This window comes from Nannospalax galili, unplaced genomic scaffold, assembly GCF_000622305.1.
Source record: "Nannospalax galili isolate Female #2095 unplaced genomic scaffold, S.galili_v1.0 scaffold334, whole genome shotgun sequence".
Classification (NCBI taxonomy): domain Eukaryota; kingdom Metazoa; phylum Chordata; class Mammalia; order Rodentia; family Spalacidae; genus Nannospalax; species Nannospalax galili.
In genome coordinates, this window is record NW_008336888.1 from 3,247,311 (window position 1) to 3,264,948 (window position 17,638).

Genomic DNA, 17,638 nt, shown 5'->3' on the forward strand with positions numbered 1-17,638 from the left:
TCACAATTCTATAGGGTTCCAAGGAACATTTATGTTCTTTTTTACTTGTTATTTTAATGTGTATGAGTGTTATTTATGCCTGCATGTGTTTAAGTGCACCTGTGTTATGCAGTGCCCATAGAGGACAGAAGAGGACATCGGATCCCCTGGAACTGGAGTTACGAATGGTTGTTAGCCACCATGTGGATGCTGAGATTCAAACTCAGGTCTTCTGTAAGAACAGCCAGTGCTCTTAACCACTGAGCCATCTATCCTGCCCCTTATGTTCTTTATGTAATGATCTGTTCTAACCTTCATATGTGGTTTTGTTACAAAGTTATTTGATACTTGAACTGGAGATTTAAAATCCAGGAAAAAGTTACACATGGTGGTACATATTTGTAATGTCAGCACTGGGGAGGCTGAAGCAGAGAGATTAGTGAGTTTCAGGTCTGCCTGGGATATATAGCAAAATTTTATCTTTAAAAAATCCAAATGCTGGAGAGAGAGCTCAGCAGTTAAGAGCGCTTGCTGTTCTTCCAGAGGACCTGACTTCAGTTCTCAGCACTTACATAGACCACCTCATAACTGCCTGTAACTCCAGCTCCAGGGGATCCAACTCCCTCTTCTGGCCTCTACAGGCACTTGCACACATACAACATATGCAGACACAGACACAGACAAGACAGGCAGACAGACACACACACGCACACAAATAAAATCTTAAAATCCAAGTTATCTTGCAAGTATGAAAGTTTCAGTTTGGGGCTCACACCATCATCTTTCCCTTATGTTAATGTTTTTACCAGATATTTCCTGTACAGAAGGCTGCTATAGCTACTTGATTACCCCTTTCCTTTGAGAGAAGAGGTAGATACTTTGTAATATGGCTGACAGTCAAAATATGCTGTTAGTGTGTATGTGGAGGAAGAAACCAGAAACTACTGTTTTCTTGGAAATTTCCTTTTCAAAAATACTATCATCTGTAGTCCTGGGGATGAGCCAATGTGTGCTAGGAAAGCATTTTACCTCTGAGCTGAACCCCAAGTCCAGGAAAAAATTTAATTGGCATTTAGGAAATTGGAAAGATCAAGTTAAATCTCCCAAGCTAGAGTGTGGAGGTGCAACCACAGTCTAAATTCCTCCAAAAGAAAAGTAAAGCTCAAAATTCTCAATTTTTCTGGATGGAGAGCTGGAAAGTACAGCCTATTTAATAAGATACCAGAGAGTGTGCATTGAGAGAAGCCCTGTTTTTTTTTTTTTTTATTCCTAATGGTTTCAATTAATGTTTTGCTCGAATAACTTTACTTTCTTCACCTTTTTTGTTTGTTTTGCTTTTGTTTTTGAGACAGGGCCTCACTGTGTAGTCCTGGCTGGCCTGGAACTCACTATGTAGACTAGGCTAACCTTGAACTCAGAGCTCTACCTGCCTGACTCCTGAGTGATGGTATTATGCCTGGCTCTTCATCTTGTTTTGTTTTTTTTTTTTTTTTCAAAAAGGGTCTCCCTGTAGCTACAGCTGGCCTGAAACAGCTATGTAGACCAGGCTGGCTTCCATCTCATAGATATCGACCTGCCTCTACCTCCTGGAATTAAAAGTGTGCCACCACACCTAGCTATCACCCTATTCTTAATATAAGTAAAATATCTGCTGTGAAAGAAGTGAATGAATATTGTGTTCTGAGCACAACAGGTAAAGTTTTTATCTGAATTGAAATTTTGATCTTTGAAAGAATGCACCTCCACTGAAGGAGTCATTTTTTTCTGTGGATGCACAAGGGACAGATGGAGAATCTGAAAAAAGTGAAAGCTACCAATGAATGGGAGTTATTAATGGGGCTGCCTTTATGCAAGCCTTTGATTCAGAAAGAGAGGAGGAAGACAGGCGTTGTGGTGTCTGTAATCTCACATTGAGGAGGCTGAGGCAGGACTACCGAGGTTTGAGGCCAACCTAGACTACACAGTATTAAATCTCAAATCCTCAAATCTTTCCCCCCATCTCTCTACAACCACCCCACAATTCCCCATCCCCGCCGGGGGTGGGGGGAGTGGGAGAGGGATGACAGGAGCCTGGGAAAGCAAAACCTGGCAGGTATTAAACAATTTGAAAAATACTCGTGACAATTATTGGTGGAATAGACTGTTCTGCGTATGTCTGAGCAGTGGCTAGTTGTTCTGTGTATGTCTGAGCAGCGGCTAGTTTAGGATTACACCTGCTCCTGTCATCTCCGTTTCGGTTCTAATCCTTTGCCTTTCCAGAAGTTTTTATTTCACAAGTCAGAAACACAAACCTTCTTCGAATTGGACTGTTAAAGTGCTTTGCCTCCTTGAAAAATAAATAAAACAAAGAGACCAAAAAACCATCAGAATTAACTAGGAGCGAAACAACACTGTAGAATCTCAAACACCAGTGAACAGGGTTTCTCGCCACTAAGAGATCCTCCGCCCCTGGTAACATCAGGGCGGAAGGGGGCGGGGACCCCGTACGTCATACGCCAGCGCCGGAAGCTAGTGGCGAGGCAGCGACGGAGGAGTGGTGTGTCTGCGGACCCAGGTAAGTGTCTTGAGTGCCGGGTGGAGGGGAACCTTTCTGGCTGCCGAGGTAGGGGATTGGGGGTTGGGGGTTTGAAGAAGTGCATTTGGGGCGACAACCAGAGAGACACTTGGAGTTAAAGAGGTCCCGGGCTGTGGCGCGGTAGCTCACGTCTTGTTCTCCGAGCGCTTGGGAAGCGGAGGCAGGGCAATCCCGACTTCGACTCCTTGACTTCTGAAAAAAGCTCTGCTTGGGCTACAAAGCGAACTGTAGGTCATCCTGGGCTACACGGCGAGACTATCTCAAAGGACCAAATATATAACGAAAAATAGAAGATCCGTGTTGAGAGAGGCTTTTGATGGATTTGATGTAGTCGGCCTTTTGTGTGTTTTCTTTCAGTTTAGCTGTATGGCCGCTGAGACGTCTTTCGTTGTTTTCCCTCCTTAGGTTAGGCTGTGCTTCGGTTGTATATAATTTTATTTTGGCTATCTCTGGCTTAAGTTTGGAAAACTGGAGTTTATGTTAAATGCTAACACGAGTATTCCAGTCAGATCTGGATTCCCATTGCGTTTTAGTTGCTGAGTGATATTGGGCAAATAAAACTCTCCTTAGCTATTTCATGTATAGATTAATAACCGCAGCCGGGCGTGGTGGCAGACGTCTTTAGTTTCAGCAGTTAGGAGGCAGAGGCTGGTGGATCTCTGTGAGATTGAGGCTAGCCTGATTTACATAGTGAGTTCCAGGCCAGCTGGGGCTACAGGGAGAGCCTGTCTCAAAAAAAAAAAAAAAAAAAGTGATTTCCCCCATAGTATTGTTGTGAAGAGTGTAATAAAATAACAATGTATTTATTATTGTGTTCAGTTTGGGATCAGTGCTCAAATTTTCTGTTGTATGTGTGTTTCATCCTTTAGATCAAATCTACAGAGTTTAGGAGGAAAGATACAGATTAGGAATTAGGATAACCCCCGACCCTCCCACCCTGGCTTTAAGACTGGGGGATTGATCCCACATGTTAGGCAAGCACTCCACCTCTGAGTTATCTCTTGAGCCTGGGAATCAGGTCCTTTTTTAGCTTCTGAGAAAAATGGGGCATGGTTGGTCTTGTGAGAAGGTCTTATTAGGTATTCAATGCTTGACTCTGTGATTTCAGTGAGTAACAATGGACACCCAGAAGGACGTTCAACCCCCAAAGCAGCAGCCAATGATATATATATGTGGAGGTAAGAGTAATTTAAATTCCTTTTTGATTTATTTTTATTTTGTGTGGATGAGTGTTTTGCCTGCATGTATCTTGCATCATACAAGCATACTCTTGTCATGCAAAGTCTGCAGAGGCTAGAAAAGGTTGTTGGATCTGCAGGAACTGGAATTACGGACAGTTGTTAGCTGCCATGTGGGTGCTAGGAATTGAACCCAGGTCCTCTGCAAGAGCAGCCAGTACTCTTAACTACTGAGCTATCTCTTCAGCCCCCAAGAGTAGCATTTAAAGTAAGAACATTCTACTTAAGTTCTTATTTGAAATTACTGAAACTTTCCAAATGAGTACTGATCCTCAAAGTTATAAAGTAGAACACTTTAGCAGTTACTCATTTAAAACCCCTCGTTAGGAATTCATCTTTTCTTCTAGGGAAAAAAAAACAAAACCGCACTGCCCTTAACTCTTTCCTTTCCTCCTTAGTGTATTTAGTAATGCAAACCCATTCAGTTGACTGCTTTGGTGCTTTGGGTTGCTTGGGATGAAATACGTGGTTATGATAATTTACCCTCCTGTAATGTTTCTCTTTTAGGCATTGAATGAATATGTTTTGTTTTCTAGAATGTCACACTGAAAATGAAATTAAATCCAGAGATCCAATCAGATGCAGAGAATGTGGATACAGAATAATGTACAAGAAAAGGACTAAAAGATGTATCCTTTAACTGCACTTCCTGAACCAAGAAGGAAGTGACAGGAAGTGCTGATAATAGTAGTAATAACTTTTGCATTTTAATTTTTTAAGTAGAGTGGATGTGGGTTTATTAAGGAAAAATGAGAAATCCCAAGAATGTGAGGGACTCCCAGGGAGGATTACTTGTTTTAATAATGTTTATTTTTATAATAATTTTTATTTTGAACTCCCTATATAAACCAGGTTGGCCTCAAATTCACAGAGATTCACCTGCCTCTGTGCCATAAGTGTTGGGAATAAAGGCCTGTGCCACCATACTCTGCCTTCCATTTGGCTATTATACATAATATTTGTATTTCTCCTTCTATAATTTAGATGGCCCATAAGCCAACAGGCAAGGATGAATACCTCTGGCCTGATGATGACGTATACCTTTAATCTCAGCACTTAGGTGATAGAGGCAGGTGGATCTCTGTGAGATCGAGGCCAGCCTAGTCTAAATAGCAAGTTCCAGTCTGGCTCGGGCTGCGTAATGAGACCTTGTCTCAACAAAACAAAACAAAATAACCTAATGGAAAATAGTGGGGCCTGCAAATTAGTCCAAATACTGAAAGCAAATTGTGACAATTGGCAAACTCTTAAAAGTCAGCAAGCCATCACCTTTAATGTTTCAATGTTTTTAATGTACTGACCTTTGTATCGTGGAAAGTGGACTAATGAAAATTGATACCATATAGTTTTTTTAGATAATACCTGATTTTCCTAATGAAGTTCATTCTTTTGTTAATTTTATATTAAATAAGCTTATTGCAGAGAAAATGACATGGAAGCCTTAAATTTTTGGTGCTATTTAAGTACTGTTTAAAGTCCTTAACTCAGTTTAACAGTGGTGGTTTTTGATGCTCGATGAACACAAGAATGAAGGAATATCTTCGTTTGTGCCGACATTGGCCGCTTAGTGCATCTCAGTACTGCAGAGTTCTTGGTTTAGCATACTTATAAATACAACTGTGTGCATGAGATTTCATTTTAGAAATGAGAGTGTATTTTAATGCTTTGTATAAAGAAAATTTTGGTTCAGTATGTGGCCTGTATTATACCTGTAATTTGATACATAAAGCCTAAAATTGCCTCCTCAAAACCACATTTTTAATCAAAGCCTTGTTAAAAATGCAGGTTTCAGGCTGGCAAGATGCCTCAGCCAGTAAAGATCTTTGACACTAAGCCTGATGACCTGAGTTCAGTCCCCAGGATGTACGTGGTGAAGAGAACCAGCTCTCGGAAGTTGTCCTCTCTCTCTCTCTCTCTCTCTCTCTCTCTCTCTCTCTCTCACACACACACACACACACACACACACACACACAAATAAATGAATAAAGCGTAATATAAAAAATTTTTTAATGTGTGTTTTGCCTACATATATGTAAGTGTACTTGTGTTGTTCAGTGCCTTTTGAGGGCAGAGGAAGGTGTCAGACCCTCTAGAACTGGAGTTACAGATAAGTACTCCAGTACTTTTGCAAGTCCTTTTCCAGGACTTTTGCAAGAACAGCTAGTACTTGTAACTAGAACCAGCTCTCCAACCCCATTAAAAAAAAAAAAAATGCAGGTTTCTAGAGCCCTAAAAACAATTATTCTTTTTCACTGTTCTTAAACTAACATTATTTAGTACAGAGTAACATAGTATTTGCTGTCAGTGTAAAGTTATAAAACATTCAAAGATAATAGATGAAATCAGAATTGAATAGCAACATAAAGAGATGGCTAAAAAGGTATAAAAACAAGTTTTGTCACATATAGTTATACACACACATTCTTCAGTCCACAAAGTAAGTTCTGAGAGCTGTGTGGTGCATGTCTAATCCTACCACTTGAGAGGTGGAAGCAGGAGTATCAAAAGTTGAAGGTCGTCTTTGGCTATGTAGCTTGTTCAAGGTCAGCAGTGATTACCTGAGCAGACTGAAAATGGGTAGGAGCCAGGCCCAGGAAGATGAGAAAAAAGCGTGTGGAGGCTCTGGAGTAGAATATGAGCTTGTCTTGTACTGAGGCTGAGGTCCTTGTGACTTGAACTTCATGAAGAGTGAGATAGTGGGAAGAGACCAGCTCACAGGGTGTTGTGGTAGGAAGGCATCAAGACAGCAGGAGAGTTGTGTAATACTACTTAACAGGCTACTGTGGGAGAGTGCATCATATGAGGAAGCACCTAAGGATTACTCTAAAGCTTGAGTGTGCGTCTGTAAACGTGCAAATTTAACATTCCCCAGAACCAAAAACGCAAACTATGATATGACTGTAGTAGCTTGAACGTTAGAATTTTTAACACTAGTAGCCCCTGCCAAAACTGTATATCTGTAGTTTAAGTGCAAAAAGGAGGAGAATTGGGCTAAAGAGATGGCTCAGCGTTCAGAGCACTGGCTGCTCTTGTAGAGTCCTCTGGGGTTTGGTTTCCATCATCCACATTGGCAGCTAACAGTCTGAAGCCCCAGTTCAGGGGAATCCAATGCCCTGTTCTGACCTCCAGGGGCAGTGCATGATACAGGTGCACTTACATGCAGGCAATACACTCATACACACAAAATGAAATTAAAAAAAAATATATTGAAATCTTAATACTACCTGGCTCAAATGGGTGAATGAAAAGGAAGAGGGAAATTTGTCTTTTATTGTTTATTTTTTAGATAAATACAGGGCTCGATCTTGACATTTCTATGGTTGAGTAGTAGTCATTTTACTTAGGAGTACAGCAGCCCAGGACTGGAGAATAGAAACAGTTCTAACTCTAAAATCCAAAGGAGAGGAAGTGGGACTCCTTCAGCTCTGCTCAAGTGGCCCTTTGTGGGCGGGCGAGGTAGTGAAGTTGGGTCCTGTGAGGCCAATCAACTGGACGACAGCTGCGGGAAAGCCAATCACCCCGCAGAAGGCTCGCGAAATCTCCGCCCAGCTGCCGGCTGCTCCGCTGGAGCAGTGAGACCGGTGAGCGCTGGTGGGTGAGCGCTGGTGGGCGCGTCTGCGTCTGCGTACCGCACCCTCTCACTGGAACAGAGCGTACGGTTGGGGGCTGTTGGATGAACGTCCTTCCTGGTCCTGGTCTGGGGAGACGGTCCGAACTTTCCAGGCCGAACGGTTCGCACCGAGCGGAGGTTGGGAGTTGCTGAGGAGGTTGGGAGTTGCTGAATTGGCTTCAGACCTACTTCAGACCTGGTGTTTCAGTCGGCTGCTTCAGACCAAGGCCCAGACCTGGAGAACGACGGTTGCAGGTTAGCTGTAGAACCGAGCTCCACGTACATAGAAACCGTTGCCAGGGCTGGTACATGCCATTTTCTACTTCTGGCTGCAGAGGGCGCCTGGCCCTCATATTAACAGATGCTGGAAGAAAGGACCTCGAGCCTTACTAGGGTTACCACTAGTCCCTACAATTTGCACCAGAGGTTTGCTAAGCGGATTAGGAAATATGGGAAGTGGATGTGGATCAGGATGACAGAAGAAAGCATATCCAGCTAGGACCAAGATTTTCCTAACTGGACAAAGACTGCAAAGAAACAGGAGGAATTCTCTAGAGAACTAATAAAACAACCTTTTCGTTTGTTTTATTTTTTGAGGTAGGGTCTCATGTAGCTCAAGTTGGATATGCGTATTTGTAGTTGAGATGATCTTGTACTCCTGGTCCTCCTACCTCCACCTCCCAAGTGGGAGATTATATCATTCCCAGCTAACTTGTACAGAAAGTGTACAAGAAAAAAAGCAAGATAGTTTTCATTAAAGATTCTCAGCAGTGTTAGAATACTATTCAGAATGACCTTTACTTGGTTAGGCAAGAGATGGCTCTGTCATGTTTTTCAATGTTTTGTTCAAGTCAAAATCTCGATGATTGTAAGATAATGTCATTCAAAGTAATTTATTTTATTTCTCTTTTTGTTGTTTTACATTTTTGTTTTATTTTGTGGTATGTATTTTAATCCTATCAAATACTTAATTCTTTTCTACTAAAGATCCTCCAGCTCTTTTGAAAAATTCTCTCAAGGCAATCCCTTCTATTCTCTGTGGAATCAATAATTTAAAAGTTCTTCATGTTTTTTTTCTCCCCCTCCCTGTTCCTTTCAAATCTTCAGATTATCCTTGTGATGGGACCTATTCATCATTCTGGGCCTTAGAGGTATGGTATGAAAGCCATAGTCTAATTTCTTGGCTGGATCTTATCCCAAAGCTGAAGAACTATTAACCTATTTTCTATACCCAAGCCAAGCCAGCAGCCATATGAAGAAGCCAACCTATCCTCTCTGTAAGCCAGGCTCCCAGAGGGCAGTCATGCTGAAACAAATGCTTCTGTGAACCAGCCCCTCTGCTATTTATTTATTTGTTTATTTGTTATTATTTTTTGAGACAGAGTCTCAACTATACAGCCCTGGCTGGCCTGGTACTTGATATGTCAACCACTGTAGCCTCAAAGTCACAGAGATCTGCTTGCCTCTGCCTCCCAATGCTGGAATTAAAGGTGTGGGCCACCACAACCAGCTATGTTACATTTTTTAAATGATCACTGTAGGTTTTAGTGCAATGCTTTTTATAAAACTATTTTAATGTTAATATGATATGTAAGTTTTCTTTTTGTGTGTGTGTGAAGTACTGGAGATTGAACCTAGGGCTTCACAAAAATAGGCAAGTGTTCTACCACTGAACTGTATTCCTCATCCTTTGTCTTCATTTTTATTTTTAAGGTCAGTTTGACTAAGTTGCCTAGGGTGGTCTTGAATTCACCCTGTACAGCCCAGGCAGGCCTTCAGTGTGTGATCCCCTTGCCTCAGCCTCTTGAGTAGCTGGGATTCCAGGTGTGTGCCATCAGGCCCAACTAGGCAGTCTTTTAGAATTGCTACTCATGCATTGTCACCTACAGTTTGAAAAGCAGTAGTACTGTGATGGTTCAGTAGGTGGGCTTTGTAGGTAGCCTACGGAGATTGATATCCTCAGTTGACTTGTCAACTTCTGTACAAACTGGGAGTCATCGTTATTATTATTTAATTTATATGTAGTGCTGATGATTGAGCCCATGGCCCTGTGCATGTTAGATAGGTTCTCACCACTGACCTGCACCCCTAGCCATGGGAGGAATTAATATCCTTCAAGATAGTAATTTTGGTCCGGGCATGGTGGCGTACGCCTTTAATCCCAGCACTTAGGAGGCAGAGGCAGGCGGATCTCTGAGTTCAAGGCCAGCCTGGTCTACATAGTGAGTTCCTGGAAAGCTGGGGCTACAGGGAGACCCTGTCTCAAAAAGACCAAAAAAAAAAAAAAAGTAATTTTGAAGATTGAGATAATCTATGGCACATGGTAATTTAGTTCCATAAATGATAATTTATTATTACTTTCTGGCTAAAACAATATACTTGATATAAAAGTTGAAGGATTAAGTGAGGTAATATCTACACACACACACACACACACATACACACACACACACATACACACACCACAGAAGGGCCCAGCAAACACTAAGAACTACATAAATGACTAGAGTGAAATAGTGTCTTCGGGCATGACAGGACTGCTGCACTCATGAACTCACAGTAGCTATGGTTGCCTGCAGAAGAACCGCACAGGATCAAGCCAATCAATATTCCATATGGAAAGGAAGGGTTTCATAAGCCTCCATCCCTAAATAAGGAGTATGGACAGTTGATAGCGTCTGGAGGAGGGAGAATCCATTTTCTTTAAGGGTATGGCTTCTGGTAGGTTGAAACATGCTCCAGTGGGTGGCCCTCCACTCAGGAATGTATGGGCAGCAGAAACTGGAGTTAATGGGTTATTTAAAAAAAAAAAAAGGTACTGGAGAGATGGTTAGGCAGTTAAGAGCACTGTCTACTCTTGCAGAAGACCTGGGTTTGATTCCCAGCACCCACGTGGCTGCTGACAACTGTCCATTACTCGCGTTCCAGAGGAATTAGATGCCCTCTTCTGACCTCCTCAGACATTGCACAATATGGGTTCACTTAACATACATGCAGGCAATATACCCATACACAAAATCTAAAAAATAATAAAATGTTTTTAAAAGACACAAAGCCAGGCATTGTGGAGCACACCTTTAGTTTCAGCACTTGGGAGGCAGAGGCAGGCAGATCTCTGTGAGATTGAGAACAGCCTGGTCTGTATAGTAAGTTCCAGGCCAGATGGGGCTACAGGGAGACCCTGTCTCAAAAAGACAAAAAAAAAAAAAAAAAAAAAAAAAAGAGGACACAATGTTGGGGGGTGGGTAAAGAGGTAGGGGGTGGAACTGGGAGGAATTAGGGGAAGAGTTGGGGGTCACTGTGATCAAAACACATTGTGTGAAATTCTCAAAGAATAAAACTATGCTTTAAAGAACTACATATACTATTGTTACTATCACTGTCATTAGTAATACCATTAGGGTGAAAGTGTCCCAGGCTGTCTCAGTTCAACCCAGCAAATATTCTTAAGAGACAAAGTACTGTGTTAGCCCTTCAGGAATGACGATGAACAAGCTCTTTCAAAATCTAGAAGGGAGCTACAGAGACATAATTAAAATACATGCTACATTCTGCCAGAGGGATGCAGTGTTTTAGAACACAGTCTTGGTGGAAGTGGTAAGGAAGGGAAGGGGGAAGGAATAGTGGGGGAAAGGCACAGAAAGCGTACTATACATGTTTGTGCCAGATCTCAAAGGATAATTGGAATGTTAACAAATATTTATGTAAATAAAATATCATTCAAAATCAGCATGAAAAGATACTTTTAAAGTAGTTTGGGAGGATTTTGAGTGATTGCAAGAGGACCCACCTGTGAGGGTCAATTGTGCAACGTGTGAAAACATCATGTGATGGAGTACAATTGTTATTGGAACAGAAGGGACAACTACCAACTGTTAGACTCTTATCCAAAATGTTTCATCCAAACAGGTATGTCAATGGTAGCAGATACTCAGATAGCCTTCAGGATCTGTGGAGTCCAACATACAATGGATCTTCTGTCTTAACAATCTCTGTTAGAGGAACTGAATCCAAACAGTCCAGCCAATAGCCAGGCAGCATAACTTTCTCAGGAACATTAATGAGAGTCCAAGAAAAGGGTTTTAGCCACTGTTGAACAAACCTGGAATGGCTCATGGCAAACACCTGGTCTGCTCATCTTTTCATCCTTTTTTTTTTTTTTTAAATCACTGTTGTGTACAATTTATCTCCCAGCAGAAAGGCTAACAAATTTTAAGTGCCACAGGTTTAAGGATTCTGCAAAGAAAAAGCAAAAGTCCTTCAGGTTAGAACCTACAAAAACTTGTGTATTTTGATTAGTAAACTTTTTATTGCATGTTGCCTATAGTTATTGCTGCACAAACTTGTAATATGTCCTGTTTGTATTTTTCCCAAGTGTATAATGTTATGAAGTTTTCGTGACAGAATATACATATTTACAAATCTTTTTCAAATATTGAATGCCTTATTTTTTTAGATTCTTTAGAGTTTTAAATTAGAAAAAAGTACTAAAATTTTTATATATGAATATTACATGTAAAGCTTTTAAAATACATCAGTGCAAGAGACTGTCGATTATTTCCCATCTGTGCAGGAGGGGTTAAGGAGTCTCTTGTTCTCCATCAATTAATTGATAGCTTCATTCCCAGTTTCAAAGGAGCATCCATTTTTATCAAGGCCTTCAAATGTGATTCTGAGAAACAAGAGTATTTTGAGCACCAAAACTTGTCTGGTTATACTTTTCCAGCTTTCTTCAAGGTCAAGATTGAGATAGTAAATGGGCAGCAAATAGTTTGACTCTGCTAGAGTTTAACTGTTGTTATCAGGGAGGGAAACCAAAATCAGTAGCCTTCCTCCTTGGAAAACCTCCACTCTCTTTTCAATAGGAGTTCTCAGTGGTTACTGCTATCCAGATAGAACTAAATTATTACGTATTAGGTTCGCATCTGTTTTCCTATACTGTTTCAGTCATGACTGCCAAGGATTGTCCATCACTATGGGGCTTTGGAACAACAAAGACGTTTAAAATTCCCATTGAACATTTGGATTTCAAATATATTGAAAAATGTTCAGACGTGAAACGCCTGGAAAAAATTCTTTGTGTGCTGAGGTAAGCGTTTAAAAAAATTATTTCATGTTCCAATATGTCAGTTTTAATTATGTCATTACCTTCTAAAAGGCAAAGCAATGATAGAAATATTGGAGAATTTTCAAATATTGAGATTAGTTTTTAAAGCCCACAATGGTTCCAAAATAGTGGTTTTGATACTATGGTTAGTTTGGAGGGTTCTGGCTAGATGCACTTCCAACATGAGACAGGCTAATTAGTATCCAAGGGGTTATTTTTCTTGTTCTCCTGTATTTTCTAGAAAAAGGTAAAGCAACTGTGAAAGTAGCCCAGGACACCTGGGCTGAACAAGTTCTCTGTCACTTTCCACTTCTCTAACAATAGTGACTCACTCAGTACTGACTGATTTCAGGGAAGATGGTGGGGAGGCCTGAAGACAGAGTTAGCTGGGTCCCAGAGTACAGCCCCACTGTGATATTGTCAAACTTTACACATATATGTCTGAAGTGGTTTTTAAAAATGCAGGTTTGAGGGCCTTGTTCCCAGTGATTCTACTTCAGGAAGTCTGGTAAGGGGCCCAGAAGTATATTTTTTAAAAATTATTATTTTTATTTTATGTATATGTGTGTATTACCTGCCTGTGTATAAGTGCACCCTTGTCGTGCAGTGCCCTCAGAAATCAGAGGGTGTCAGATCCCCTGGAACTGGAGTTACAGATGGTTGTTAGCTGCCATATGGGTGCTGGGAACCGAACCCAGGTCCTCTGTAAGAGCAACCAGTGCTCTTCACTGCTGAGCCATCTCTCCAGCTTCCAGAAACATGTTTTTAACAATGCAGCTTACTGATTTTTATACTGGGGTTAAAGAATCCATTTCAAGAAACACTGCCTAGCATGTTAGCTCACACCCTTAATCCCAGAACTTGGAGGTAGAGTCTGGCAGATCTCTTTGAGTTTGAGGCCAGCCTGGTCTACATAGTGAGACCCTGTCTCAAAAACAGAACAAAACAAAACAACAAAAAATAAAAACAAAAACCCCACAACAAGTGGAGTAGCAAATTGGAACACCTGTTTGGGTTTCTTAAGCAGTTTGATTTGGAGAACAGAGTTTGTAGAGGTACCTGTGGCCTATAAACCCTCCTTTTATGGTGCTTGGCTCTTTGCTGGTTCTTGATTTTATTTTTTTTATCTTTTTTTTGTTTTAAAGATTTATTGTTTTTATTTTATGTGTATGTCTGAATGCCTGCGTGTATGCATGAGTACCACATGTGTGCCAATGCTCAGAGAGGCCAGAAGATGGTGATGGATCCCCTGAACTGGAGTTATAGACAGTTGTGAGTTGTGAGTTACCTGATGGGGGTGCTAGGAACCAAACTCCAGTCCTGATACTCTTGCCACTGTGTCCTTCCTTTTTCTGTTCCATGGCCTTTAGCCTCCTGTTTTCCATGCCAGAATTGCTGTAATCACTTCATCATTTCTGAAATAGAAAGATGGAAAGTCATACCATCATCTCCCTTTTGTTTTTCTCAGCAGAATACTGTCATATTTTGCCAAGGACTTATTAAAAAATGAAAAGCTCCGGGTGTGGTGGTACATGACTTTGATTCTAGCACTGAGGGTTGGGAAGGGGGCACAGAAGGAGGCAGATCTCCTTGAGATTGGTCTACATATCCAGTTCCAGGCCAGCTGGGGCTACAGCTATTTACTGTTTAAAAGTAAAATAAATAACCAAAATCTTTATGGGATAAAGAATGTGAAAGCTGCAGTTATAATATTGATTATTAACAACTTTATAACTACCCTAATTAAATAACATTATATTGGGGCTGGAGAGATGGCTCAGTGGTTAAGTGGACCTGGGTTCGATTTCCAGAACCCACATGGTGGCTAACAACCATCTGTAACTCTAGTTCCAGGTGATCCAATGCCTCTTATGTCCTCTGTGGGCATTGCACGACACAGGTGCACTTACACATATGCAGGCAATACACTCATACACATAAAATAAAAATAAAATATTAAAAATAAATTGTGGGGGCTGGAGAGATGGCTCAGCAGTTAAGAACACTCATTGTTCTTGCAGAAGACCTGGGTTTGAATCCCAGCACCCACGTGGCAGCTAACAACTATCCATAACTCTAGTCCCAGGGTATCTTACATCTGCTTCTGACCTCCACAGGCATTGCAGGACACGAGTGCACTTACCTACATGCAGGCAATACACTCATATAGATAAAATAAAAATAATAAATGAAAAAATTTTAAGTTTTTTTTAAAAGAGCAAACAGATCTATAAGAGGAGAGGAAATGATGATTTTCTTTAAAAACAGAAAGACCAGATGACTTCATTTAGCTTTCTAAGGAAGGAATTCTTTTCCTTGAGTGTTTGAATTTAGGAGTGTTTTTTCTAAGCAGTTTCACTGCCATTTTCTTCCTATACTTTTTTTTTTTTTAATTGTGAACAGAGATTGGGAACGTACCTCATTTTTAGAGTGTTTGACTAGCATTCATGGGGTCTTGGGTTCAATCCACATAAATGTGATTTGGTATCAAATGCTTGTAATCCCCAAACTGGGAAGGTAAGTGCAGGAGGATTAGAAGTTCATAGTCATCCTTGGCTACATAGGGAATTAGAAGCTAGCCTGGGCTACCTGAGACCCTGACTCAGAAAAAGAGTTTTTTTGAAAAAACAGAAACTTCCCCTTTTTTAAAAAAGCCCCCACACATTGTCTCTCTGCTTGTCTCAAATATTGTATCCGCCCCCCTTTTTGATTTTTGTTTTTTTGAGACAGGGTCTCATCTTGTAGTCATGGCTGGTCTGGAACCTGCTATGTAGACCAGGCTGGCCTCCAACTCATAGAGCTCTGTCTGCTCTGCATCTGAAGTACTGGGATTAAAGGTGTGTGCCACCACCTGACTCTAATAGTAAATTTCTAATATAGATTTTGAAATTGCTTTGTGTATAAAATAAACATTTTTTAAGTAAGAGAAAAATGTTATTTATTCAGCCTTTAAAGTGTGTGATGTAGTTGGTTTCTTTGGAGTTTTCATCATTGTGTTGCGCTATTGATTAGCCACCAGCTTCAGCCTTGTGTGGCTCTTGAGATCAAAGAACCTGTTGGTTCCAGGAAACCCAGTTTGTAAACCATCAGTCCAGAAGATAGCTAAATAAGGCACTAACTCTAAGATTATAACTACTTTTAAGGTCTGGTGAAGAAGGATATTATCCTGAACTTACAGAATTTTGTGAAAAGCGTCTTACAGGCTTGGCTCCCGGAAGTAGAGCTTTGAGGAAGGATAAACCTGCAGCTACAGCATCCAGCTTTACAGCAGAAGAATGGGAGAAAATTGATGGTGATTTAAAGGTAGAGCACAGTACCAGTTTTCAGTAGTGTAGAAACACTGTATAAATGGCTGCGTCATTTAGCTGAACTCTTAGGCTGCTTCTTTGCCAGTAAAAGTGGTTAGTGGTGATTGCTTAGAAAATGGTGGTTGTTTCTTAAGCCTAATCAAATAGAATTTGTGTGTGTGTGAGAATATATTTTAAATTTCTGGATAATATTCAGTCCTATAAAAGAATCATAACTTAATCATCATGTATTTATGATTTATATAAATATATTTGGAGCTATGTACACACACCTGTAATCCCAGCACTTGGGAGGTAGAGGCAGGAGAATCAGAAGTTTAAGCCAGAGGCTGTCATCAGTTGTTATTCCTCAATTGTTTCTCCATCATATGTGTGTGTGCATGTGCGTGTACATATACATATGTATTTTGTGTATATTTTTATTGAATTTTTGTGCATTTCATACAAAACATCTTAATCATCTTTATATCTCCTCTCCCCATCTAGACCTCCCCCGATAGCCAGCTCCACTGGATTTCATGCATTCTGTTACATATTTTAAGGCCTATCAAGTCAAGTTAGTGTATGTACTCAGATGTCCCTCAGTGAAAGTTCATCCACAGGGTTTTAGTCAGCCTATCTAGAATCTCTCCCTTAAAGAAGATAAACTCTCTCTCACCCAGAAGTAATCAGCTGCTGATAATTCTTTAGCTAAGATTGGGGCCTGTTATCTATTTTCCCAGTTATAAGCTGGGTTTTTGTCTGCTTGAGTTTTCATGGGTCTTGTGTATGCTGTCACCATTATGTAAGTTCACATGAGCAAGATCTCAGGAGCCTGTAAGACAAATAGAGTCTCCTCCCTAGCTCTTACAATCTTTCCACCTCCTCTTCTACCCTGCCCTGGGTGGGTGAAGTTTAATATAGGAGTCCTGTCCAGGTCCCTCATTCTTCAGACTCTATTCTCTGTGCCGTATCCATTTGTGGCCTTTTGTGTTCATTGCTCTCTGTTGCAGGAGAGAGTTCACTGGTGAGAGTTGAGAGATGCATTAGTATTCTCTCCACCCCTTGTTCTACTATAGTCCATGAGCCTTTTGAATGTTGCCACCTTATTTTTCAGACAGGACACTGAACCTGGACAGACACTGAACCTGGAGCTTACTGTTAGGATAGACTGGTTGGCCAGAAAGCCCCAGGGATCTTCCTGTCTCTACCTTCCAGTACAGGGGTTACAGGTGTAGGCCACCTTGTCCAAACCCTCGTGCTTATATGGCAAACACTTTGCTGACTTAGGCATCTTTCCAGCCCCTCATTTCCTTTATGCTTTCTCTGTCACCTCTTTCAGGTTCTCATACTCCGTCATGATCTCTGTTCACATTTTTAATCTCTCTTCCCTTGTTGCTTTTCTTTTTCTCCTCACATCTCCTCCTGTTATACCCTTTTTCCACCTACTTTCCTTCTATACTGATAGGACAGGTGATATAGTATATTGTTGAATCTCAATGCTTTTAAAATGTTGCCAAATAATAGCATTCTCAATATCTTTGCTGAAAAATAAATAATAGAACTTCACAGATAATAAAGAAATCTCTTATGCAATATTTTCCTGGCACCGGTGATAATTAAGTCTAATAAATATTATTAAGAATCTAACATGTGGGGGCTGGAGAGATGGCTCAGTGGTTAAGAGCACTGGCTGCTCTTGCAGAGGACCTACATTTGGTTCCTAGGACCTTCATAGTAGCTAATAACCATCCACAACCCCAGTTCCAGGGGATCTGATCCCTCTTCTGGTCTCCGTGGGCATTGCATGAATGTGGTATACATACAAACAGGCAAAACACT

The 17,638-nt window shown here is 40.9% G+C and overlaps 2 protein-coding genes and 1 pseudogene across 2 annotated transcripts in view; all 3 read left to right on the forward strand.

The window, feature by feature from the left end:
* The first annotated feature begins 2,475 nt into the window (after window positions 1-2,475).
* Polr2k (RNA polymerase II subunit K) lies at window positions 2,476-5,767 on the forward strand. Its single transcript, XM_008831553.3, has 4 exons — window positions 2,476-2,533; window positions 3,663-3,732; window positions 4,329-4,421; window positions 5,289-5,767. Exons 2-4 carry the CDS (start codon window positions 3,672-3,674, stop codon window positions 5,309-5,311), a joined length of 177 nt encoding a protein of 58 aa, XP_008829775.1. The 5' UTR covers window positions 2,476-2,533; window positions 3,663-3,671; the 3' UTR covers window positions 5,312-5,767.
* On the forward strand, window positions 5,594-12,178 carry LOC115070085 (annotated as a pseudogene).
* The window catches only part of Spag1 (sperm associated antigen 1), a 73,970-nt gene continuing 63,687 nt past the window's right edge, over window positions 7,356-17,638 (forward strand). The window contains exons 1-3 of the mRNA XM_008831555.3: window positions 7,356-7,657; window positions 12,350-12,491; window positions 15,653-15,812. Of these exons, the coding sequence (XP_008829777.1) occupies window positions 12,352-12,491; window positions 15,653-15,812 (300 nt within the window). The 5' untranslated portion in view covers window positions 7,356-7,657; window positions 12,350-12,351. The remainder of the gene's footprint in view (window positions 7,658-12,349; window positions 12,492-15,652; window positions 15,813-17,638) is intronic.